At 37.6% G+C, this 27,107-nt stretch overlaps 4 protein-coding genes across 4 annotated transcripts; all 4 read left to right on the top strand.

The window, feature by feature from the left end:
- Positions 1-105: 105 nt before the first annotated feature.
- Positions 106-7,045, top strand: FAS1 (chromatin assembly factor-1 (FASCIATA1) (FAS1)). The gene is made up of 12 exons (XM_086587421.1): positions 106-848; positions 1,735-1,834; positions 2,530-2,668; positions 2,760-2,883; positions 3,406-3,767; positions 3,849-4,211; positions 4,562-4,643; positions 4,723-4,863; positions 5,470-5,883; positions 6,021-6,158; positions 6,246-6,291; positions 6,618-7,045. The coding sequence occupies exons 1-12, from the start codon at positions 438-440 to the stop codon at positions 6,776-6,778; spliced, it is 2,481 nt and encodes an 826-aa protein (XP_086443547.1). The 5' UTR covers positions 106-437; the 3' UTR covers positions 6,779-7,045.
- Positions 7,046-9,520: 2,475 nt separating this feature from the next.
- On the top strand, positions 9,521-12,466 carry LOC147473410 (stearoyl-[acyl-carrier-protein] 9-desaturase, chloroplastic-like). The gene is made up of 3 exons (XM_086587437.1): positions 9,521-9,771; positions 10,579-11,080; positions 11,547-12,466. The coding sequence occupies exons 1-3, from the start codon at positions 9,533-9,535 to the stop codon at positions 12,105-12,107; spliced, it is 1,302 nt and encodes a 433-aa protein (XP_086443563.1). The 5' UTR covers positions 9,521-9,532; the 3' UTR covers positions 12,108-12,466.
- A 1,350-nt stretch (positions 12,467-13,816) lies between these two features.
- On the top strand, positions 13,817-15,640 carry LOC147473409 (uncharacterized). The gene is made up of 3 exons (XM_086587438.1): positions 13,817-14,088; positions 14,172-14,309; positions 15,290-15,640. The coding sequence occupies exons 1-3, from the start codon at positions 13,960-13,962 to the stop codon at positions 15,476-15,478; spliced, it is 456 nt and encodes a 151-aa protein (XP_086443564.1). The 5' UTR covers positions 13,817-13,959; the 3' UTR covers positions 15,479-15,640.
- Positions 15,641-15,851: 211 nt separating this feature from the next.
- On the top strand, positions 15,852-27,067 carry FPA (RNA binding protein). Its single transcript, XM_086587436.1, is given in 7 exon segments — positions 15,852-16,304; positions 19,186-19,431; positions 19,993-20,115; positions 20,833-21,812; positions 22,214-22,752; positions 22,755-23,632; positions 26,825-27,067. Coding segments are annotated over 6 exon segments (3,099 nt in total). The 5' UTR covers positions 15,852-15,956; the 3' UTR covers positions 23,618-23,632; positions 26,825-27,067.
- Positions 27,068-27,107: the final 40 nt, after the last annotated feature.

Here is a 27,107-nt window from a genome sequence, read left to right as displayed (position 1 = left end):
AATATATTTCGTAAGTTGAGTCAACAAGTATCAGAACACTGCTCCATAGTCCATATCCTGTTTGGGTCGAAAGTACGAAAAAGCCCCTTTCGAAAAAATTAGAACGAGGCGCGAAAAGCGAAAAGACACTCGTTTTAATTTTGGTTTGACACTTGGCGGGAAACAAATGATTATTATTATTATTAAATTACCAAACACTTGACTATTACGCCGTTGGATGCAAACCTTTTTTTGGGATTCATTTCATTTTTAAGCAAACCCTCTTTTTCTTCTTCTTCACTTCTCTCTCTATCTAAAACCCTAACTCTCAATTTTGATACAAACAATTAAAAATCATTTCTTTTACTGGGTTTCGAACTCAAGGCCTCTAGATCTGGTCATTTTTATCTTCTTTTTCTTGATTCGGTCTGTCACTACAGTTCTTTAGAGATTTTTAAATGGGAGATGTAATGGTGATTGATGTTTCAAAACATATAGAAAAGAAAGTAAACAAACGAAAGCGAGATTCTTTATCAGTTTTGGATAAAGAAAGTAGAATTGATCAGTTAAAGAAGGAGATTGATGGTCTGTTTAAGTATTTCAAGGAGGTTTTAGATCAAAATGTCATTATTATTGATGATGTTAGTTCGGTTAATTCAGTGATTGCATGTTTGCTTGAAGGGAGTAATCTTCCGTATTCTAAGTTAGTTGACAAGATTTATGGCAAGGTTCGATCAAGAGATGGAGTTACTATTGCTTCTGTTAGAAGTGCGGTGCTTTTAGTTGGGCAGAGGTCTATTTATGGTATTGCTAATGCAGATGCTGATGTTTTGGAAGATAGTTCCGAAGAATGCTTGTGGTGTTGGGAGGTGATTACTTTTTCCTTGCTATGCTTTTGTTGTGTTTTTTAGTTTTAGTATATTGAATTATTGATTTTACCTCCTTGTAAGTTTTCGTGTCGTTGCGCCCGCAAAATTTGAAATCTTAATTATAGCTTGCTGTTAGCGGGCGACCAATCATGATAATTTAGTATTTCCTTATCTGCGCTTCTGCATTCCCGTGTATCATCAATGATTTTACGTTATCATAAATTTCCACATGCCGAAGATTTATCTATTTGCTTGCTTTTGTTTTGTTTTGTTTTTATAATATCGATTTTAGCTCCTTGCACGTGTTGTAGCTTTGCGCGCGCAAATTTGAAATATTAGTTTTAGCTCATTTTTGGCGGGCGATATCAATCTCAATTAAATTTATCTTTTTCGGATTGATTATCTATGTTATTTATTCCTCTATGCATGCCCGTTTAACAAAAAAGATTTTACCTCATCATATGTGTTTTGCGCATGGCGATGTTTTAGGTATTAATTTTCGCTCTTTTCTAGCGGGTGAACTATTGCTAATTTAGTCTCCCCATTTTATGTTATTGTATGTGTCATGTACTCATGTGTGGACATTATAAATGATCACAACTCATTGTTTGTCTATCTGACAGTGCGTGTGCTTACACGAGATGACGAGATAAATACTTTAATATATTGATTGCAGCTCATTGTACTTAAGCAACTTATTATTGATTTAACTCTCCCATTTTAGATTTATCATGTTTGGGGCCGTGTAGACATATAGGCATTGTACCTCATTTTTTGTTTGGCCGCATGTGTCACCACATTTACTGCATTGATTATGTTTTTTGTTTTCAAGCAACATATGCCCAATTTAATCATTCATTTTGTTTTGTTTGTTTTATTTCTCAAGACGAGAGATATGAAACTTATACCCACAGCACAGCGGGGACCTCTGCATGTCCGTAGAACTTGTCGGAAGAAAATTCAAGACAGAATTTCTGCTGTTTCTGGTATGTATATATCCAAGACCAAACTCTAACCATGTTACTTGCACTGAGTATGTCTTAAGGACTTACATTAAGTATGTTTGTTACAACTTACAAAAAAGTTAATTTACATGTAAACTGAGCAGAATAAAATTTAAATGTGTCTAGCTGAATATAAACTCCTTTTCTTATTGTGTGTGCCGATGGATTTGTCACCTGGGTTGCTTCTTGGTAGAGCACTGAGTTCTTCAGGAAATAGAAATATTGGAAGCTTTTAATGTGTATTCGATTATTTGTCTTCTTGTGATGCATCAGTAATTAACCGAATTTACGACTTTAAATTAATATATGGTAAATTATAAAAAATATAGAAATCTCCTATATTTCTATTTTGAAAAAAGTTATTAACTTGCGTGCTGGAAAACACTAGAAATAGTAGTCCTGATCATTAAATTGCGGTCTGTTCAGTTTGTCTTTCCTTTTTTATTCTTGCTATATATAAACACATACTGGAGGGAGGTGTGTGATGTATTTTATCAAAAAGTTCATTATTTTCCTTATGTGATGCCTAATTTAGTGGTTTTTCTTTCTGGTGGTGAGAACCCCCCCCCCCCCACACACACACACACACACCATCACCACCACCACCACCACCACCCTGCTTTTCTTTTATAAATATGATTCAACATAAGGTTGACTATTATTTCTTTCAATGATAGCCGCATTGCAAGTGCTGGACAGCCATGCGGATCACAAATACGATGTGATGAAAGCCTCCGAGAAACTAGGGAAAGTGTTGAATGAGGCAGAGATACGTCTGTTGGTGGAAAACTTGCTACAGAAGAGTGGCTCAGAAATGTGTGTTACTACATTGGCCTTACCTCATCCACACAGTTACTCTGGTTTAACTTAAAATTGATTTAATATTATTCTTCATGTTTACCTCTAGGGCTGACAAAGAAGCAAAGTTGAAAGAAAAAGTGCTTATCAAGGAACTGGATAAAAATAAGCGAGAACTTGAAAAGGAGAAAAAAAGAATAGAACGTGAACAACTGAAGGAGAAATTGCAGAATGTAAGTGCAATTTTGCATGTGCTTTCCTCTGTGATGTTTTGTGGTCTTGGATTTAGAAGGAATATGCACTATATTCTTCTTGTAACTGCACACCCATGGTAATACATACATTTTGTGTTTAATATCTGCACCAACAACTTGTTCTGTGCCATTGAACGGAACACAAATGCCTCTGACAAAACAAACAGAGGCTGGTAGCTTTGTGTGGAAATACTGATATCTGACTAACAAGTCTTCTCTATTCAAACAATGTTAAACATCTTCTTTATGCCATATATTCCTGTATGAGGAAATAGCTACATTTTATTGTTTTCCAGTGCATTTGTATGATGTGTAGATTGTAGCCGCTTGTTTAGTCTGGCAATACCTAGGGTTTTCTTGGCTTGGTCTGTTATTACCTTTTAGTGGTTGAGATTTATGCACATCCTTCGCCAATGTGCTCGCTTCTTTCTATTGCATTGTCTTTGATGTTATTTTCTCAACACATTATACTATTAGCTGAGCCACATGGATTCGTTACAGGAAAAAGAGCAAAAGCGTCTGAAAGATGAGGCAGAAAAAGAGGAAAGGCTCCGGGAGAAAGAAGAAGCTGAATTGAAGAAGACAATTAGGAAGCAGCAGGAGGAGGCTGAGAAGGAGCAGCGACGTCGTGAGAAGGAAGCAGCTCAGCTGAAAGAGCAGCTTTCTTTAAAAAAGCAAGCTACACTGATGCAGCGATTTTTCAAATGTAAGACTACAAGTCATCAGGGAGACCCTTCATCCACAAAGGCTGTGACTTCAGATTCTCCTGGGAAAGGGGATGTAGTAACAGCTAATGCTGTTACATTGTCAATGGATTCCATCTTTTCCTTGAAAGAAGATATGGATGCAAATGAACTTCAAAGGTAAACTATATACGGCTTCTTCTGTGTGTGGGTTCTACAACCTTGAGTATTCATAGTAACATCAATTGTACTAATTTACAGGATACAGAAAGATGCTTGGAGTAAGTTTGGGAGTTCTATCCATTCCGGAAGCTCGATGCACTGGGGCATTCGTCAGAAGCCCAAGGCTGCATTGGTTAAGGAACTCAAACTACAGGGTTCGTCCTCCGGAACTGGGGTGTTGAGTAACACCACTATTGCCAATAAGAATCTTGTTCGTGGTGATGGTTCAAACTCAGAGAAGGTTCTAGATGGATGGGCAGATAATACTCCAGATGATAGATTATATGATAGCAGTGCTAATTGCTGTCCAACTTACACCCAGATTTGCAATAGAACTAAAAAACTATTGCAATTTGATAAGAGCCACAGACCAGCATATTATGGAACTATGTCCGTGAAAAGGCAAGTTCTTGTTTTTTGAATTCGCTTTTAGTGCAAAATATAGTTAGTTTTCTTTTGTTTCCTGGAAGAAACACTGAAAAATTCTTCGTGTAAGAGTATATTACACGCATGGTAGGTGTGGAGTTAGAACCATCATATAGTCATATGGTCTGATTGAGATCTTCATTATATATTTCTTTTTGGCTGTGTAGCCTATTTCATGCCCTATTGGTAGGGATTCCTGCACTACTCTTATGTTGTTGAAAGCTGATTTCTTTGTTGAAAAAAGATTAGCATTCTTTACGCTTCGAGTATGGTGTTTCATACTTGTAAGGCCTTCGATTGATTTGGTTGTTCTCCTTTCACTACAGTGATGTTATTGGACCCCGTTGTCCGTTGAAAAAGGACCCTAAGCTGGATTATGATGTGGAGAGTGACGAGGAATGGGAGGAGGTATAGTTTTGTTCTCTTATCTTCTCTTGGCAAATTTTTGCTAGCTTACCAGACTGGCTACAAACTTTCTTTTTCACAGGAAGATCCCGGTGAAAGCTTGTCAGATTGTGATAAGGATGAAGAAGAAGAGAATCTAATGGAAGGAAATTTGAAAATAGACGATGAAGACGGAAGTGAAGACGACTTCTTTGTACCAGATGGATATTTATCTGAAAATGAGGTACTTTCACGTCACCACTCCATTTATTTTCTGTTTGCTCGGCAAAACCTGTAAATCTACTCTAAAGCAGGTCCTCAATTATTTTATCTTGTTTTTCCTATTCCTAGAGGTAATAAACTAGTGATGGGGTTTGGAAGATTGTTTTAGGGGAGTAGTGAATATGCAAGGAAGTTGAATTTGGTGGGATAGATTGTCTCCTCACCAAGCTGGTGTTTGTGTGTGTGTTTTTTTTGGGGGGGGGGGGTGTGTGTGTGAGAGAACTTTAGTAAAGGAGGGTAGTAGTGGACAAGTATGAGGGAAGAAAGTGTTTAGAGACCGAAAAAATTCCCCGGGGATCTTATGAGTTATGACATCACTTTATGGAAGTGATTTACTATTTGGTGGGAGCAATTCAACAATGGAGTAATGTTCCCACTGGGGGTTTGGAGATGAAGATAAGAGGTGGATTTGACCATTTTGGAATGATGGAAGGTGTTGTACAAGGCATAGCTAGTCATCTAAAATGTTTCCCTTCAATACTCTCCAGGCACTCCCCAACTTCAACCATCTTGCTTTAATTCTATTCCACTTTTTTTTACACTAGAGAAATGACATATTACTTTGCAGGGAGTTCAAGTTGACAGCATGGAGACTGATACCGAAGGCGACAACACCAGAAGTTCACCAAGGTGCAATCAAGATCTAGAGAATGACGAATTCAGGGCATTGTTTCGACAGCAAAAGCATATCAACAATTTAACAGAACATGCTCTTCAAAAGAACCAGCCTTTGATTATATCTAACCTGATGCATGAGAAGACACAGTTGATTGCTGAAGACCTCAATGGTACTGCAAAGCTCGAACACATGTTTTTGCAAGCTCTGAGCTTGCGCCCTTTTCCTGGTAGTTCTCCCATAGAAATATTAACAGAAAACGACAAGCTAGATGAGGATGAAGAGCTTCAGGAATTACACTGCAGTAGTAGTAATACATCTGTCACTCGGGTAACCAGTTTAGTGGATAAGGATTTGCCTAAAATAGTAAGTTTGGTTTATCTTTATTCATTTATTTTGGACAATATGATAGTTGTTGAAGGAAGAGGCACTAAAAGAGAGACTACACAACTTTCACTCTTCTACAATTTTAATTGTAAACAAAAATTTTACTGGGTTTTCAGGTGTCTTTGATACAGTCGTGCCCTCATAGGATTGGCAAGGTCGTAGAGTCTTTGCGCAGGAGTTTCCCTGATGTTCCGAAGTCCCATTTAAAAAGTAAAGTGCAGGAAATATCAGAGTTTGTGGATAATCGATGGAAGGTGAGTGAAGCAAAGTTTTACTCTTCATTGTTAAATAGCCTATAGTTTTTCTGGCCTGTTTCTAAATTTTAGCATCATCTTGTGCAGGTTAAGAAAGAGGTTTTGGGCAAGCTTGGGTTTTCAATCTCTCCAGGTATACTAAGATTTAACAATTTATTTAGAAGAAATGCAGCAAGTAGTTGTTTTACACCATCCACTGGTGTAGGTTCCTACATCCTACTATTCTCTGTTCAGGGAACTAATTTAAGCCTTTGTTTTGGCAATGGAACAATGGTAGAAAACTCTCCCCATTGTCTGTTTAGTTCTTGATTTAAATCCTGAAGATCTTAAAGCTACCACAATTTTGTAATACACTTTGTTTGTGTTTGTTTGTTTGTTTGTTTTTCTTCTGTTCATGATGTATCTGAAATGAGTGAATTTCTCCTTGAAACTTAATCTAGTAATTATTTGGGTTTGCAGGAAAGAGTATTGAGAATTCCAGAGGTATTGCTACCTTTTTCTCGAAAAGATGTCTTCCTCCTACTGGTGGCCCAATGAAGACAGATGAAACGTCACCTCAACAGTGTTGTAAGACTGAAAGGCATTGCCACGAGGAAAGGTGCGTAGAGGAGCTTTTGTAGCAATCTCATGCTGTGCGTAGATGGAAAACTTGGTTTGATTCTGGCTTTTATTTTGCTGGTGAAGTATTACATGGCCAATGGTAACTTCTATTTCACATGTGCGTTTTGTATGTAGGGTGATCCCCTTCAGTGTCAAGTTGATATCAATAATATAAAAACATGAGTGTGCTGTTCTTTTTGTCCAATGATCCTAGACTGTACAGTGTAATACCGTATGTAGCCTACTAATTTTATGGAAAATTTTCTGGTATTCTCCAGTTTCTAGCATTGCATTTCTTGTCGAATATATATTCGTGCCAAGGTATTGAAGATTGAATTATAGTATACAGGTGGTACTGTGGTAGCAATGTGCTGAGGCACTGAGCTACTAATGGGAGACAACTTTTGTAAAAATTGATAGGATGCTTATCAATCAAGTATTATTTTTCTGGTCTGTAATTCTGTATCACTCCCCTTAAAATACTGCAAACTCCACTTATACAAACTCCAAAAAAAAAACTCTATAAAAAGCAATGAATCAGAAGCTGATTTTTGATAGAGATGTTCTTTTCTCATTGTAGATCATTTTTAGAAAAAATTGGCACATTTAAAGATGTTTAGACGTATTAAAATTTGTTTATAATGTTATAAAATTATTCAACAGTCAAGATTTTTCAAATTTTATTTTTCAAATTTCAAAATAAATTTTAATAATGTTAAACATTTTTATTTGGATTTATTTTTTATTTTTTGTGGGGGAGATTTTTCATTATGAGAAGACTATTTTTGTCAATTTATTTTATAATTTTAGTGGTGTTTATATAACCAACATTTAATAACGGGTACAGCTGAGTTTAGGCTTCCACGCCATTGTGTATTCCATCATTCGATATTTCCACATGTTTTCGTAGCTGGAGGTCGGTAAACATGTTTGTTATCAATGAAATCCAAAAGAATGAATTGTAGGTTTCCATTAGTTCATTTGATGTTTTTAAAATGGCTGTCATGGAAGTGAAGTTGTCCAAAATGCTGAAGAATTCTAACCCGCTGCTTCTGTCATTTTACAGGAGGAAGTTCTTTCACACAAACATACAAGTGCATCAGTGCATGCATGATCTACTAGTTAATATACTAATTGTAAAAGGTGTGCAGCTAAAAGTGTCCGTTAAGGAAATTGTTAGAATTTTTTTCCAAACGACTTGGTCTGATTGAGTGTTAATACTAGCTCAAATAAAAGCGTTGAGCTAAGTTGGACTAAAAACCTTATTAAATGGGGAGATATAAGGTTTGTAGAGTATTATTGAATAATCTAGTGCCCACAGTATCAGCTGTATTCATTCGCCCATTGAATTTTGTTTTCAACATCCATTGACCACAGACACCCAAGTGGTCCAGTGGGCCATTGTTTATGTTGATGGTATTCAATATATATATTCATGTACGTATCGAAATCTAAGCTGGATGATTTGTTAGGAGGGAAGCAAACAGGTGATGAAGAGTGGAAAACATGCAGATGCCAAGTGGAATATCCCTCTTGTTTCAGCCTTTCACTTGGCATTTCAGAAATCAGAAACTGATGGATTCTATAGCAGAGAGTCAGTTGGGTGACGTTAATAACAATGCGTATTTCTACACCTTCCATTTTTAGCCTTCTTTAATTACTCCCCTACTTAAAATTTAAAATTTACCTCACAACAAAATAGGTCCTTATAAGTTCCCAAACATGCCCCTTGACGTCGTTTTCTCCCATGCTGCTATCCACCGTCATATTAATACTAAGAGTTAGGAATTAAGATACATGATTAAATGATGCATCCATATTGCGAAGAAAATAACATTGGACCGACCCGTCGACAGCAATATGCAATAAGATGATTTCACAATTCAAAAATCATCTTGTCCTGGAGAGCATTTAATAGTTTGAAATGATGAGATATATGGATGGGTCCTTTTTAGCTTGCTGAGCTATTCATCCCAATCTACAATCAACATTCCGAATAAACAGCGCGTCTCTCTACGATCATCTATAAAAACAGGTGGCCCAAAAGACTATAATAAATGAGGACTATTCTTAACAAATAGTTATCAATCCCATAATTAGTAAAAACCAAATTCTAGAGTACGCATATTATACATTTATACCTGTGTTATGGAATTTGGGCCCTCCATCAGAAAAAGAGTGAGAGTGTATTGCATGGCAGGGTCTTTAATCAAGAGTGGATTGTACCAGAGCGCACCTAAAACTACTAATATAGTTTGGTCGAATAATTTCATTTTAAGGAACTTATTTTGAATTAGACCCCCATAGGGGTGGAATTTGAGCTAATCGAGCCGAGTTTCACTAAGCTCGGCTCAACTCATTTATTTAAACGAGCTTTAATATAGGCTCAAGCTTGGCTCATATATTATATTAACGAAGTCCGAAATTTGAGAGCTTAAAATGAGTAGAACCGAGCCGAGCCAAAGCCAGAATAGGTCGGCTATTATTTTACACTTCGTGATGATGATATTTGAGCTTATTGAGCCGAGTTTCACCCGCTTTCGTTTATTTAAGCGGCTATAATCAAGCGAGCACCATTTAGTTAAATGAACGAGTTTGAGCCAAGCTTAAACGAGCTACTCAGCTCAAATTCCACTCCTACCCCCACCCCACACATGGATATGTGCAAGGCTAATTTGGTAAATCTGAAAAGAAAATATTTGAGAAAAGTGAATGGCAAATGTAGTGGTTTTGATTGAAAAGAAGGGGCAAAATAGTGAGGAATCTGTTTATTTATGAACGGGTTTGATTTTGTGTACGTGTGTAATTGTGGTGCGGAGAGCCTCTCACTTTCTTCTTTCATTTTCATTGCTAAAAAGAGGAAAGGGAAAAAAAAGAGAATGGCTCTTTTGAAGCTGACAAATCCTGTTTCGTTTCAATCTCGTCCAGCATGTTTCACTTCTTCCAAAACCAATCTCAGATCTTCCAGGGTTTATATGGCTTCTACTCTTCCTTCCAAGGTTTTCCCTTCCAAGTAATTCCATCCATCTTTTTTTCATCATTGGATTTATATTTATTTCATTTTTACTAAATTCTTATATTGCATTTCGATTATCAATTAACTAATGACGTGTTTTTTTGTTTTTTTTTTAATGTAAGTTTGATTTACGTAATGATCGGCTTGTTTCTGGGATTGAGCTAGTAATTTGGAAGGAAATACATGTATTATTTTGGTTGATGACGCATGTCATTTTTTTTTAATATTATTTATTTATATTTTAGTTATTGTCGATATTCCACCAGATATTTTTCTATTAGATATAATTGATGAGTGTTTAGGTTTGTGTTTGTCCTTTGTCAGCATGGTTGGTAAGACTAAATGCTATTCTATTTTTTTTATTCATTTATTTGTTTAATCTGTTGAAAATTAGGTTTGAGGGTTTTAGGTCAATTTGGTTAGCTGTTGTGAGGGTTTTCAGTTTTTATACAAAATGAATTAGTTCAATTTATGGAACCTGTTGAGTCATAATATGAGTCACATGCTGTCATGTGACTACATATCTGTTTGTTAATTGAGCTTTAACTGTCTGTGGTATCTATGACAGTACTGGTTTAGTGTATTCATCACATTCACATGATGGGTGATGGAACAATTCTCAGTTGTTTTGGATGGAAACTAATGTGATTCATAGTGATTGAAAACTTGACATGCAAACTCTGGTTGTTGTTTTTTAAATGGCGATGCAGCAGCTTAGCAAATTTAAAGATTGAACCTCATTATTTATCTAGTTATTTAATGTTTTTAATATAACTGTCTGTTTATGTCTTATGCTTGATTCAGTGAGGTTAATCTGAAGAAGCCCTCTAGCCCTCCTCGTGAGGCACATATTCAGGTCACACACTCCTTGCCTCCTGAGAAGGCTGAGATTTTTAGATCCTTAGAAGGTTGGGCTGAGAAGAACATCTTGATACACCTGAAGCCAGTGGAGAAGTGTTGGCAACCGCAGGATTTTCTGCCAGATTTTTCTCAGGAAAGCTATAATGAAGAACTTTTTGAGCTGAGGAAGCGCTCCAAGGAGATACCGGATGAGTACTTTGTTGTCTTGGTTGGGGATATGATTACAGAAGAGGCCCTCCCAACATACCAAACAATGCTTAACACGCTAGATGGAGTCAGGGATGAAACAGGTGCGAGCCCCACTCCCTGGGCAGTGTGGACAAGGGCTTGGACTGCAGAGGAGAACAGGCATGGGGACCTTCTCAACAAGTACTTATGGCTGACTGGAAGAGTAGACATGCGGCAAGTTGAGAAGACAATTCAGTATCTGATTGGCTCGGGAATGGTAAGTTCCTTAGTTCATTAAATCTGTGTTGAGAACATTTGTTGTATTATTTGATTTTGGTATTGAACTGTCTAATTTGGTTTGAATAATAAACGACTTGAATTAATTTGACGAACAAAAACGTGTTTTTGTCTGCAGTTTTCTTTGTTTTAAATCTTTCTAAATGACGCTCCACCCCCCAACCCCGCTGTTCTCTAGGCAGGCGTTTAAGTTGCTGGAGCATACCATAAAACATGCATTAGGAGAATGTATTAGCTAGAACAAGGCCAACATTATGACTTTAAAGTACTTATTTCGATATATCAAGAAAGGCATGTGATTGTTGTTATTTTATTTATTTATTTATTTTTGGTGGTATTCTGTGGGACCTTAATTGCAGTAAGTGACTTTGGTAAGATTGATGGGAAGATCGTTTACTTCACTCTCATAATTTCAGATTTTGACTGTAATTTGTTACTTTTCATAGGATCCTAGGACGGAGAACAACCCTTACCTTGGGTTCATCTATACATCATTCCAAGAAAGGGCAACTGCCATCTCCCATGGAAACACTGCAAGGCACGCAAAGGATTATGGGGACTTGAAACTTGCACAAGTTTGTGGAATCATTGCTGCCGACGAGAAGCGTCATGAGACTGCCTACACCAAGATTGTGGAGAAGCTCTTTGAGATTGATCCAAATGGTACAGTTTTGGCATTTGCAGACATGATGAGGAAGAAGATTTCAATGCCAGCTCACCTGATGTTTGATGGCCAGGATGACAGCCTCTTTGACCATTTCTCAGCTGTTGCCCAGAGACTAGGAGTCTACACAGCAAAGGACTATGCTGATATTTTGGAATTTTTGGTAGGGCGTTGGAATGTGGAGAAGATAACAGGTCTATCTGGCGAGGGTCAAAATGCGCAGGAATATGTTTGTGGTTTGCCTGCAAGGATCAGAAGGCTGGAGGAACGGGCTCAAGCGAGGGCCAAGCAAGGACCCAAAATCCCTTTCAGCTGGATCTTTGGTAGAGAAGTGTGTCTTTAACTTAAGCGTGGAAAGTAAGGTCTGCCTACACTCCTCTACGCATGTCTTTACTCAAACTATATAGGTGAAGGTAAAGAAGTGGATTTACTCATTTGATTCTGATTCCATCCATTTTGTTCGTCGGTGTGTGTCCAGGAGATGAGGTCGGGTGTTTAGCTAGTGTCTCGTTTAATGTCTTTTCCTCTTCTAGAAAGCTCAGTGTTGGTTTAAGGCTCTAATGTACGAGTATCTGCTTTGTTTGTTTTTTTTTTTTTTTCGATAATCGTATCTGCTTTGTGGTCGGTAGCAGTTCTGAGTGTATAACCATACTATCAATCTTTATAGTTATGGTATGTAAGCCATGTCGTTGGCTCTGGTTATGTCATGGTGCTACATTTCATTGCTTTACTCTTTATCATACCTTTTGTCCTCACTATCCAGTTCATGGAGACATTTGCACTAATAGTATCCAAATAATTGGGTTTGGCTTCCACAGATTAATTTTAAGATGTTTTCGAACTTCTTGTAAGATTTGAAAAAAGTTAAGATTGTCAAATTTCGACAAATTTTTATTAATGAAAAAGTAAAATATGTGTCTTGTATTCTCATCCCATGACTAGTAGTGGTAGTGTATTTGGGGGAAGAAGCACGTCGCCTTCTGCACAGTACCGAGTGTCCTTGCTGTGTGTGGGTCAATGGCCAGGAATTTCAAACATCCGCTCAGAATTGCTCGACACATTATTAAATTCCGCATGTTACGCTTACTTTGCACCCAAAATGCATATGTAGATATATATGACCGATATGAGTCTCTCTTGGGCCAATCGGTACTAATGATAAGTGATTGGTTGTTCTTGATAATGTAAGTGCTTGCCTTGAAGAGGATAGCGGTGATAGGAGTTGCTTGTTGTTGAAGGTGAGATTATTTCGATCGATTCATATGGAGTACATGGTTGTAGCTACGGAGCTAAGCATATATATGGTATCATGCTTATTATTGTGTCGATTGAGAAGACTACACAAGAGAGAGCTAAGATCATCACTCAAATTTCAATTTTTAGTTCTTAGGCTAAGACTAGAATCGGACCAAATATGTTTGAGCATGGTACAATGGAAGAGAGCATGGGAAGTAGATTCCACTTGGTTATTACATCTTGGACAGGTAGATGACTGGACTATGTTTCAATAACTCAATTTTTTTTTGTCGGCAAGACATTTTTTACTGTTTTCCATAAAAAGAGTTTTACCCGTTGAGTAGTGTCGAGGTGCCAGATGTAATTCCAGAAAGAAGGTGAATTTTCTTGGTGATCACTGCTAAGATACTTATACACTGACTTAACATAATGTGAGTTTACCATTTTTCTCTCCCAACCATCTGATAGTGTTGTCATGAACAATTTAATTGAGTGGGATCTTAATAATTTTGTGAATAACAAGTTTATAATGTCTAAGTTCCATACCCTATTTTATGGGATTAATAAGATCAGACACAAACTTAAACTCGTTTGGCTTGGGTGGTGGCCCAAAAAGTTTATAGTCACGTATGAAAATTAATAAGATCATCTGATGTGTTGTGGATTTGGGTTGACAAAATTTGTTCCATGGATCATGCTAATGAAAATTATGATGATGTGTTGTGTTAACCTTAATTTAATCGTTAAACCTATCATATCATATACTCTAATGGGCCTGACATTTGATTAGACCCAAGTCCAGTCCAATAGTCTGAAAATGTTTTCTAGCTTGGGAAAAAAGAAGGTAGCTCCTAAAACCCTTGTTCAAGTCGAAGAAAAATATAAAAAAAAGGCTAAAACCCTAATAAAATCGTGTGTTCTATCAATTGCAAGAAAGAAGAAGAACAAGTGAAAAGAAGATGGATCACATAGCAGCAGTAGAAGAGCGAATGGCATCAGATAGATTGCACCGCAAACTCAAAGATATGAACATTGCCGCTGAAACCCATCTCACTCCAATCACCGACCATGTCAATTTCACTATGCAGGTTTTCTCCTTGTTCCTTAATAATTTGAGATGAAAGTTTTAATATTGGGTATAATTGGTGTCAAAATTGAATGGTGATTGCAGCAAGCTTATTTCAAATGCGCATACGAATGCTTTGACAGGCGTAGAAATCAACAAGAGATCAGCACTTGTGTCGAAAATTGCAGTTTTCCAGTTATGCAGGCTAATAATGTGGTTGAAGCTGAGATGGCTAAGTTTCAAGTATGTTACCATTTTCCTCATTTCCTTGTTCTCATAAGATGATTTGGAGCATCGTTACTTTCGCAGTAGTTTAGTTTAGACATTCTGTGGTCTGAAATCGGAGACATTTTAAGGATAGTGACCAAGGCAAGGGGATAACTTTTTTGCGTTCTATTGTAAATTCAGGATTGAGTTGTAGATGTCATTGTTGGTTTTTCATGTTGTTTTATAGCTCTCTGTTTAACAAAAAAGAAAAAAAAACAAAAAATCACTAGACCAATACTAAAAGTGTAGGATGGGTGACCTTCGATAAGGAAATGCAAAAGTATTTGCCTCCTGCAACCTCCTAAGCTCTGGTTCAATTTACAAGTTCTGTCCAAACAGGTTGGCTGTTCGTAATTTGGATATGGATATCGTTGAGTGTTATGTTAATTTATAATAAGGAAAGTAGATAACGTGAATGTCTGTCGTCAACTTTTTAGGAAACACGAGTACATGAGCATGCTTGATTTACTTGGGAACTGCTGGCTGCAAATGGTGAGAGTCATGGCTTTGTTCATGTTGTGAGTTGTGAGTTGTGAGTTGTGAGTTGTATTGTGGTGTTTTGTTAAATGAATCTTACTTCCTTGCTACAAAGCAAAACAAGTTGAAGCAAAAATCTTATGAAACTTATTTGCAAAAGAAGTGGATGCTTGGATTTGTTTTCTAATAGATACATATCTTCCTCTCCCAGCTCCCCTCCAGCATCATGGTCCCAATGCAAAACGTGTACATGATGAACTATGGACTTGGTACCCACACACAATAACCTGTACTATACTGCGTCTTTGCAGATATTGGATCCAGTTTTGGTTATTCACGAAATACGTATGCTAGTTGATTTACCTAGAATTTCCTTTGAGTAGCAACTATACGTACGTTGTTGTTAATACTTATTATACAAACAGGAATTTGCACTTATTTTTTTCATCCTTCTAATGATGAGATTGCATATTTTGTAGGAACGAATGAACAGGTCTATGATGGTTTGCCAAGACAAGTTTGAGGCAGCCAAGCTTCAACAACAGAAAACTGGAGCCATGACTGAATTAGAGTCTTGTGTTGACCAAGCAATCCATGAGAGCGTCCAGCTTTTGCCTCACATTGTTGATAAATTGAAGGCCAGCCTTTCCATCAACGGAAGGACCTAAATCTTGTCTCTGCATATCTTTCTTCGTTCATTTTTGCCTTTACGAGGCTGAACCTCTTTTATGTTGAGGGCTTTTGGAATTATAATCTTGTCAAACTATAATCTTGTTTTTTCTATTCCATTGGAGGTTACAACTCCTTCTACATAAACCAACTTTTTTCAAGTGAGCGGAGCGAACGATCTTGGCCCGGGTGGGGGTAAGGTGGCCCAAAACGTTATTTGGTTGGTTTCTGTTTGTCCTTATCTTCTCCAATTCGTCCCTCTCCGCTCACGCCCCACTGCTGTGCAGTTTACTAGTTGTAGTTACACTAATTACTGTAATTAGTAAGGGTCAATAACCATGGGCCCTTTAGTACATGATGGGCCTGTTCGTTTGGGCCTGTTGGTTTTGTAAAACCTATATATAGATATTCGAGCAGCGTAGAAATGGAAGTCAGAAAACTGAATCGCAAACCCTAAAAACTGTCTGGAATCGAATAATGCCAAATCCAGGAGGCGGAGTTAACAGATCAAACGTGATGGCGGAGAAAAATAACAACAACAGATCAACAGCAACAACAACAACGTCATCAGATGAAAATAATAATTCATCGACCACGCCGCCGTCAAACAATATTTGGATTGGGAATCTTTCAATCGAAACAAGCGATGAAGATTTAACCGAATTGTTTTCAAAGTTTGGAGAAATCGAGACTGTTACTAATTATTCTTCGAGGAATTACGCATTTCTTTACTTCAAACGCCTTGAAGATGCTCGTGCTGCCAAAGATGCTCTTCAGAATGCATTGTTACATGGCAATTCCATCAGGATTGAATTTGCTCGACCGGTTTGTGCTTCCTTTATTTCTCCTTGTATTTCTACTATTAATAAAGCTTCTTCTTCTTTTTCTAATTGCAGCGTTTTTCTTAATTTACGCTTATATGTTTTGCCCGCTCTAAATTTCCCTTTTCCCTAACAAATTTTATCAAAAACAACATTCATCGTTCAAAAAAAAAAAAAACAAGGCAAATCATTGGAATCACTACTCAATCATCATACGTTTTTACTTTATGAAGACGTAGAAAAAATTAACAAGTATAGCTGCATAGAAGGTTTTCAGGTAATATTACAAACCCAAAGATTGAAAGTCACCACGAATAGCTTGTAGAAAGGAATAGCAAGATGATAAGGGATTGCTACGTTGTTCTTAAAGACGATTAGTAAGAGGAAGATGGATAGGTGTGAAGTTGTGGTATTGTAATATGGTTTCCAAACAAACAGGGTTTCAGATCGTTAGAAAAGCGTCTAGTGCCCTAGTAATTTGCAAATGTAAATTTTGTAGTTACCGATATATGAGTTTGTGGTTATAGTTGAACATTTTATCTGATAAGCAATAATGAACACATCAAATACCCCATCTAAGATTGTCTGCTATTTAGCTAGGTTGAAAGAGTAACTAATGAATCACGTTAAATACCTAATGGAAGATAGGCACTGCGCGCATTTCACTTCTGAAGGCACCTATTTCAAACTTTCTGTTGAATTTCCAAGTTGTTCTGTGTGCTGACAATCCGCAATGCTTCAATATATCAATGACGTTACTCAAAAGGCATTCTGCAATTGAGTAGAAATGGAAGGACAAATACTGCATGGCAGATTTCGTTACATATTCAAAATCAAACATATTACTCTATTCAAATAGTAAAGGATGCCTGTTCAAATAACTTTCTGCTATTCAGTCCATTCTGTATACAAGCAGGGCTGTCAATATCTCTTTCTTTCAGCAGAGGTAATTGCTAAAATTCGTTCTAGCTGGCTTCTGACACAATTCTGAATATAAGCTATAGCCAAGTCAAAATCCTGTCAGTTAATTTTTTTTCCCCTAAAGAAGGGTTTACTATGCCTTCAGTTTGTGTCAGACTGGTATCAGTCTTTCAATGAACAGTTTAATTTAATGTTGTAGCATTGTGGAGCTTGCAAAACTTAAACTTATTGGTTGACTATAAATAAGCACTGAATCAAATTCCCAATTGAATTAATCAGCAACTGGAGTCACTTCTCGCCAAATTATGAGAAAAATAAGAAGAAAATATAATCAAAATTTGTACACAACAAAAACTGTATTTTGCAGATCCAAAGTCATTAGTCCAATTCCCAGAAGAAAGTAGACTGGGAGAAGCAAAATGAGTCAGGCTAATGATCAAATGGCCTTGTTTTGACCTACAAGTTGGTTTTTCTCTAAATTTGAAATCTTTCAAAAGGTCACCATGAAGCATGTCGGGAACGCCTATAATCAATGCCTAATTCCAAATAATATAGTTAACTTCTATTGCCCGAAACACGCATAATGAGTCATGCCAAGCCAGATAGGCTCCATTTTCATCTAAATGCGAACATGTGCCAGAAGCACCTAGCTTGCTTAATGCCCTTACAACAAGTTACAAGTGAACTTGACAGGGACTCAGGGAGTGGTATAGACACTATTTTAAGCCAAATAATGGCCATTATGTGATATAAAATGTAAGCATCTACTGGAGGGCGGAGACTCTGGGCATGTTTTGATGGCTATTCTGAATTTGCTCAAATCTTACTTGTGGAATGGAAGTCTTTATAATGACTTTTACTTCATAAACAACCATGAAGCTTTAAAATGTCTGCTTGCGCTTCTTACACATACACATTTGTGGTTTGATCAAGAGGTTCAAATGCCTTGAAAAAGTTCTAAGTGTTTAGATTCATATTAGGTCTTGTCGACTAAAGTTACAGTTGCCTGTTCTGTTTTGTATGGGAGGTTCTTTAGATAGGTGTTGTTTACAGCTAATGGACATAAACATTAGGTAACCATTTCTCACTTGCTTAAAGGCTCTTTTAACTTGGTGCCATTTCTTTTCTTGGATGGACTGGAACCAAACACATTGTGAGTCTTGGTCAGGAGAACCTCTCACAAAATTCCAGGCTTTAAGTGTCTTCTCTCTTTAATGTTGACAGTGGCGAAGCTTGAAAGCACTTTGTTTGATAGTTTTGCAGTGTCGTGAGGTTCCTATCTATTGAAACGTTTAGCATTTACTCTCACTGTAGTTTGTTTTTTTGTTTGTTTTTTTTTTTTTTTTCCTTGTTCCTTTTGCAGGCCATATGGTCTTACCTTTGGTTACCTTTTCTAGTTAATAAATTGATTCTCGTCCGATTGAAAAGAAAAGAGAAAAGAAATTGTTGTTGGTTTGGAAACAAATTGTTTGTGGAATTTCTTTCTCGAGCATTTTAATTTCTTGATTGGGAACTTCAAGTTTTACTTACATGTGTTCGTTAGTTTCAATTCGATGAATTATGTACTTGGTCCGTTTGTGATGATTGCTTACCTCCTTGTTGCTTATGCTAGCGATGAATTAAGATAATGCAGGTCGTACGAAAGTTGAGCTGAGGGTTGATTATTTTCTAGGGTATATGTTTCAAACAGCTTGAGTTGATGGGTCACTATAGATAGTCTTGGGTGTTTAGATTCTGGAGTTGACAAAAATATTGAAGAGTGATAGGTTGAAGGAGTTTGGCTTGTTGCTACAGCACATTAGCTGTGCTAGAGATCTGTTATGCGTGTTTGTATAAGAGAGAGAGGAGGGGGGGGGGGGGGGTTGTTATTTCTTCAACTGCGTTCAATTATTTGTAAGTTGTTGATGTGCAATGTTTAGTTATTTGTCAGCATTTTTAATGTCATATGAGTTTTCATTTTGCAGGCCAAACCCGCTAAGCATCTTTGGGTTGGGGGCATTGGTTCATCTGTTACAAAGGAGCAGCTAGAAAGCGCATTTTTGAAGTTTGGAAAAATTGAAGACTTTAAATTCCTCAGGGACCGGAACTCTGCACTCATTGACTATCATAGATTAGAAGATGCTGCAACAGCTTTGAAAAACATGAATGGAAGGCGTTTAGGAGGTGAACAAATGCGTGTGGACTATTTGAGGTCACAGCCCTCGAGAAGGGTATGTGTACACTTTTCTAGAGTTCTTTGAATTTCACCCTCTCTCAGTCTCTACCTTTCTACATTTAGTCTGAATTTCGTCCATAGTTGTCTCCATGTTGTAATGTATTATCATGAACCAAACTGTTGTGAGGTTTTTTGGGGATTGGTCACAATTCTAATCAGTCCCATCTCCACCACGCCTATGGGAATGGTTCCTTTGTTTTGGGGGAAATGAGTGTGCATTATGTCCAAATAATGAACAGAGTGAGTTATTTATACATCCAGTTTTGGTGGCAAGAGTGCCCATTCCTGTGTCAAACAAGACCAGGTTAGATGGATAAGAACCCTGATGTTGTCCGTTCAAGTCATCAATTTTTCTCTGGGAATCACATAAGTTGAAAGTTGAAAAGAGTAGGTAGATGGTCATATTCTTTAGAGATGTTAAGTCCTTGTAGAGTATTGAAGAAGGATTAGTGACTAGTGAGTTTAGGAAGTTCTTGACTTCTATTCTAATGAGAGAAATGAAAGTGTTGATTTAGACTATGAAGTGGATATTGATTCCTAGATCTCGTATTAACAGGAAAACTGGTCAGATGTTAATGATTCAAGAGACGGACACTTCAACAATAGGGGCACTGGACCTCCAGGGCAGTATTTGACACCACCAGATGCTCCGTCCCAGTTTGGAAATAAAAGGCCTCTGGTAAGGCTTCATTGAATTTCTCTTATCTACATTCTGTTAACTGGCTTTATTTGTTACCGCTATTCTTTTCCTTTCAGTATCTTGCATGCGGCTGTATTTGAACAATATCTTATTAAGGCAATAAGGCCCCATTAGCCAATGCCTCCCCCTCTCCCCAAGTAAAGCACTTTTTTCCTAAACTGCTTTAAATGGTAGTTATGTCATTATGTGTTGGGATCTACTAATTTGAAAAACATTATTGCTCAGAAACCTGAAAAGTGGAAAAACAAAAGCATCACTGATGCATTCAGTTATCTGCTTTGTAGTTACTATTTCTTATTTCTTATTTTTTATTTTTTATTTTTTAAATGTTCTTTTTTTGTTGCCAAATGCTATTGGTTTATAAAACCTGCAAGAAGCTGTTTTTAAGCAATGCCAAATGATAACCAAATGGTGTGGCAAGTGATGTTTTCCCTTCAGCAAGTACCATATCTTTTTCAGAAGAAGTAGTTGAATGCATTCAGTGCAGCTTTTAATATAGAGATCTCCCTGTGAACAGTTCGAGTCCAAAGTTTACTGGGATATTTCTTAGTTGTGGCATGTGCATTAATTAGGCTGATCACAATCTGCTGCATCAGTTGCTTACTTCACCCAGAATGTGTTTAGTTTACTTTTTGGCCTTACCTCTTTCATTAACGTTGATTGTGCGCTGCGCTTGTTCTGTTATGTTTGCCACAGCCGTCACAGCATTCAGGAGGCCGCCGAGAAGGACAACCAAGCAAAATCTTGTGGGTAGGGTATCCCCCGTCGGTTCAGATTGATGAGCAGATGCTTCATAATGCCATGATTTTATTTGGTGAAATTGAAAGAATAAAAAGTTTCCCGTCGAGGCACTATTCATTTGTGGAATTTAGAAGTGTGGATGAAGCTGGACGTGCCAAAGATGGATTACAAGGACGTCTTTTTAATGATCCCCGGATTCATATAATGTTTTCAAGCAGTGGACTTGCACCGCCTAAAGATAGCGCAGGTTTTTTCAACGGAGGTAAAGGACCTGGATCAGATATGCTCTTTAACGATCCTCCATTTGGGCCGGGACCCATGGAATTTCTTGGTCATAATCGTCCAATGGTTCCAAATAATTTCGCTGGACTTTTACCTCCACCAAATATGCCGATGAGGCCTTTCGCTCCACAGGGTGGTCTCGATCAAATTCTCTCACGTCCCGAACTGTTCAATGAATTGGCGGGGCTCCTCCATAATATCCAGGAAGCTAATCCTAACAGCCCACTGGGTCAGAATTGGAGAAGGCCGTCTCCTGCACCAGGTCTGGGGTCATTGCCACCCACCAGGCCATTATCTGGTCCATGGGATGGATCTGACCCAAAACTTTTTCAAAGGGAGTCTAAAAGATCAAGAGTTGATGGTCCTTCACCCATTAGTGATAATTCGCCTTATCCTGCAAGGATGATAGATGATCAAAGAATGGGTGACCAATTCTTCGGATATGAGCCACAGCTTGATAGAGGTGTTGTGGCCTCAATAGCTCAAGGTCCAAGTCATCACAGTCCACTTGGTATGAGAGTGCCAAGTGGAGGGGCTTCTGGCCACGCTGTACCAGACAATGATCTCTGCTGGCGTGGAATCATCGCTAAAGGTGGAACTCCTGTTTGTCATGCCCGATGTGTGCCCATTGGGGAAGGATTAGGCTCTCAGCTGTAAGTATACTTTTCCTGCATGTTTACCTGTTGCTTATATTTTGGATCCTTAGACAAGATTTCTCAGAGAATTTTCAATATCAAGAATTTCATCCGTGTCAAAAATAAAAAAAATAGAATTACATTTTTAAAAAAGTTCCACTCTTTTTAAGGATTTCGCTTCTTTGGAATGAGTAGGCTTCTTTGTTTGGCTTGGTTTCACAGGGATAGATTGCTAATGACCTGTATGTTGGATATTTTCGTTAAAATATCTTTCGTATGGAGTCCAAACTGTATTCATCTTATGGAGTTTGATTGTTACGTGGGTTATATTGAGATGAAAAAGAACATGGAGATTGTGAAAAAAAAAACCATTAAATGACTTAAGATCCCAGCTCATTATGGATGCTGTATGTTTGCAGGCCTGATATTGTGAATTGCTCAGCAAGGACAGGATTAGATATGCTCGAAAAACACTACACGGAGGCCAGTGGTTTTGAGATTGTTTTTTTCCTACCAGATAGTGAAGAGGACTTCGCTTCCTACACAGAATTTCTGCGTTACCTTGGTGCAAAGAATCGTGCAGGCGTTGCAAAGTTTGACGATGGCACGACGTTGTTTTTGGTTCCTCCATCAGACTTTTTGACTAAGGTTCTGAATGTTTCAGGTCCTGAGCGTCTTTATGGCGTTGTTCTTAAATTGCCACTGCAAAAGCCGAGTGCAACCCTACAACAACAACAGCCCATTCCTTCTTCACAGTACATAGATAGGCATCAGTTACCTCCTTTGCAAAATGACTATGGTTTACTTCCTCCAAAGGATGATCAAGTTTTGCAAATGGATTACAATAGGGTATCAAATGAACGTGCACTGTCTCAGCTCTCCAGACCACCTTTACCACCTAATGAAGAGCCCCTTCCAACGAGGTCTGTGCCCCAAGATTATGCAAGTAATCCTGGATCAATTCCCAATCTGGAGTATCTCTCACTCCAGAGCTCATTGCTACCCTAGCTTCATTATTACCCACCAGCACACAGTCATTGTCATCAACCAGTGGCCAGCTACCCTTACGGTCATCTATGGTGGCGCCAACGGCATTCCCTGACTCCGAGAAAACAACTTTGTCACAGGGATGGAGACAAGGTCATCAAGCCAACTTTACTAGTACTGCCAACCATTCAAAGGAGGAGCTGGCAGTTAATCATTCACAACAGTTAGGATATCAGTTTAATACTCAGCAACCATCCGCGTCACAGTTTCCGACTTACGGGAATGTTGCGGATAGGGATGATACCTCTGGTCAAGCCATTCTTAGCAACTCTCAAATTCAAAATCCTGCTCAGCATGTGACACAACAGGGTGCTTCTTCTTCTAGGCCAACAAATAACTTCTTGACTCCTCATGGTGGACAGTTTACTGTCCCCCAACAAGCTAACCAACAGTTTCAGTCTGATGCTTCTCTCCATTCTCAGAAGAGTTATGGAACTGCAACAGATTCTACTGGGTTTTTCCATTCACCAGTTCTACAGCAACCCAAGTCTTCTGTTACGACATCTAGTCAGCTTCAGGAGACAAATCGATCCCAGTCACTGTTAGGCGTGCCATCAGTGAATGACAATAGGAGTACAGTTTTACCTACTCAATTGCAAAAGCTGCAGTCTGCTCTCTCTGGAGCTGGTCAGGGCGCAGCTGATGGCGAGGCAGATAAAAACCAACGCTATCAATCAACCTTACAATTTGCTGCCAGTTTACTGCTCCAGATACAGCAGCAGCAACAGCAACAAGGTAACAACCAAGCAGCTAATGGCTCTGGAAATCAGCAGTAAAATGCATTATTCCAGGTAAATTCTCCTACATTGACATTTTTATATTACATACATAATGTTACTTAAATTTGTAGATTAGCTGTTTAATGAGGGTATAGTTTCATGTTGAGAAATTGTTATATTTCCTGTGAACATGTGTTTGTTTCTTCTACATCTGCTTTCGCTGTACCTGTCAGCAGTGCCCATCTAGGAGTTTGCATTACTTTTATGCCATGTAGTCTTTCAGCATCTCAATTCATATAAAGTAGTTCTCGTTAGTATGATTTTCTTTGAATTGACATCGGATGCTATATTGGAGAGGTACTTGAGTACTTCTAGACTGCTCTGTACCTTGGAGGTCTATTGAGGTAGTATATGTTTGTACATTGAAAGTCGGTGGTAAAGCTTGATAGGGTTTTGGTGCTAATTGCATGCTCTGCATAGAATGAAGACTGAAATTAAATGGTTTGAAGTAGAGCACCTCATGTTATGATGGAGACTTACCCCGACTGCTTATCTATCGGGATTTAACTAGTTACATTTTAGTTACTTCTTTTCTTTTACTTTATTATTTTGTAATATTAGGAGTAATTTTGTATCTTGCACCAAATTGTAACTGATGGGGATGAGGGCACTTGGTCCTTGTAGAATTGACATGATTAATTGCAATGTTGGTAGATAAGTTACCATAAGAGTAGGAGAGCTGATGAAGAATCCCTACCCTGTAAAATATTTGATTTTGATTTTTGTTAGTTTTGGCTAATCAAGCATTCCTTGACATCTCAATTTTATGTGAGTCGTGATGATAATTTTTTAGCTACTTTCATTTTCCGTTATTAGCGAGGTTGGCTTACAACACGCCATGTTTTTTTCCCGTTACATACTCATTGTTAGAATATTCCTTAATTTGTTCGACATGCTCCTTAACGTCCTTGAATTTATAATCTTGTGGGAGAGCTTTATTGCTAGGCAATTAAAGCCTCTCCAACATGTTTGCATTTCATTGTTCTGTTTTGGTTGGTGGGTTGCTTTGTTTGTTTGTTTTGGCTTGGAGTGGGGATTTGTCATATACATATCTTGATATAGCCATAATATTTTTTTTCAATGGTTAAAACGATCCAAGGTCAGTTTATGTTGTCATGGTTGTCATAATATTATGTTGCACCTTTGACTGCTTAAATTTTGAAGTTTGAATTATCCGTGTTGGTATTTTTAGTTTATTGTTCTGTTTTACTTGTTTTATTTTTCCGTTTATTTGTTCGGAGGATTTTGTTACCGTCTTGTGACTCTTGTCTACAATCTTCCAGCTTATGTGTATTGAATTTTAATTGTGTTATACCAGTTACCAATAAAAAAATGTTTATTATGTAGAGGAGCATGTTTCTAAGATGAGTATGTCTTCAATGAATTTGAGTGGAACTAAGGTTCATACACATAAGCTCAATGTTTTGATTAAAAAAACAAAACTTTCTCAACTATTTTGCAACGATGAACACAGAAAACTTTGGCATTGGATCCAATATACTTTACCGTTATCACAATCTTGCTTAATGTAATGAAAGATTTTTAGTGAGATCGGAATTTATTTATTATTAACTTTAAATGTAGTGGCTATCAAATTGACCCCAACACCTCTGACATTACAACTTAGTGTCTGGTGCCAAGTTGTGTACTTATGTGCACATCAGATGAGTTCACGGCTAAGAGTCTGTGACTGCCTCATAGCCTTTTAAGGATTTAAGCAGCTTGTTGATCAGATCACACTTACAGTAGAATTTGTTTTTGGCCCTTAGCTGAACTCCGAGAGCAGTTCAGTGGATTGTATTTTATCACACTGTTTTTACTTTTTAGGTAATACTCTTATGTGCTGCTCGATAACATCTGGTGCCAGTTCTGGTTAGTTACGAGATTGAGTTTTTCCAGTCTTAGTTCACGACCTCTGAATACATCTTCGTTGGTGTGGAGTTTGATTGAAGTCATCAAGTAATGGTTTATTGTCAGAAATGAAAGCATTGCTCTGGCAATTTATTAATAAGTATGGATACAATCCATTTGTCTAAGAGAGTTGAAAATAAGCTATCAATGTTATTTATCCTTCAAAATTCATTTTATTTCCCAAACGACATATCAGACTACCCGCCGAAAGCCGGAAACTGACTGGATATATCCATCACTTCCTATTCAATTTGGTCCCGAGCATTGTTTCTATAAAACTCGCGTCTGAAAATATGCAATTTTTTTATATTCAACATTAATTTCCATTTCCATTTATTTGATGATTACCTGCGAAGTTAATATGCATAAAACCACCCTTCAACAAACGAAGCAATTGGGGTGCTCAGTTCAGTCCAGGCAGGAAACTGATGTGATGAACCAATCTGCTCTCTGTTTAGGAATTTACAGAAGTTTTATTTTCCCTCGTTTACTTGTTGGTACTTGTGTTCTATTTCGGCCATCAACCACAACGTTATACATTTTCCCCTTAGTCTCCTGTAAGATATTTTCATGATGAAAAGCATATTCACCATGGAGTCTTCAATGCAAATAGTGGAGATCATTCTAAAATAAAAAGGGAAAATAGTTCTCTACGCTCAATTAATTTTCTTATTAGAATGTCAGACTACTCTCATTTTTCAGCATCTGTTAAGGATTCGTATTCCTCACGTCAAAATAAGAGTACTACGGGCTTTTGCCCAATCCAAGCCTGACATAAGGTCTTACAATGATATGCCAAGAAGCAAATTATTTACATTTCAAGGGAGAGTTTGGAAGCACCAATCAAATAATTAGACTCGTTGTTACAGAAAAGATTGAAGTTTTGGGTCGGAATAAGGTAACCAGACGCTCAAAACTTACGTAAATTAAGACTACTGAGTAATTGGAAGGTATGAATATTAGATCTTGTTATGACATTTACATGGTAAATGGAGACCCGCTGTGTTTATGATATTCTGCAACTTCGACATTAGGTGTGCAACTAAAAAGATTATTATAGTGAAACTTCTGATCTCTGTCTCCGTTGGTTTAGTAGAGAAAAGAGCGATGGCTGATATTGTTAAATTAGGCCCGTTCTCTCTACTTTTTTCAATCAGCAGATAAGTATCCACTAAATGAGCACACACAAGTAGTTTACGGGAGTTTTGTTCAAACTTGGTTCTGAAGTGAATGAAAATATTGAATGTGCTTATAGATAACATTAAAAATTAAATTGCTAATATGATCTTTCAGCCTTTGTAGGTGACATCGGATGTGTCTAATTAATGGACTTGGATGTGGAGGAAGATGAACTAGGCGAGCAAAGTGCGATCCAAATCCATGGCGTCTAACAAAGTCGTTTATTTTGTTAGAAAATTCCCTTGACTTGTTTGACTAAATTTTTGAAATGGAATTTGTTGCGATATATCATATGTATCCTGTTGGACTCCAGTGCACATCCCTGTTTTTGCTCAATGGTTGGGTGTTTTATTGTCATCATGGTTTTTCAGGAATCAGGAGTGATTCGTGGTGCGAA

Source organism: Coptis chinensis, unplaced genomic scaffold (genome assembly GCF_015680905.1).
Source record: "Coptis chinensis isolate HL-2020 unplaced genomic scaffold, ASM1568090v1 utg2560_pilon_pilon, whole genome shotgun sequence".
Classification (NCBI taxonomy): Eukaryota; Viridiplantae; Streptophyta; class Magnoliopsida; order Ranunculales; family Ranunculaceae; genus Coptis; species Coptis chinensis.
Note: the sequence above shows the minus strand (reverse complement) of the source record. Positions and strands in the feature narration are given on the sequence as shown.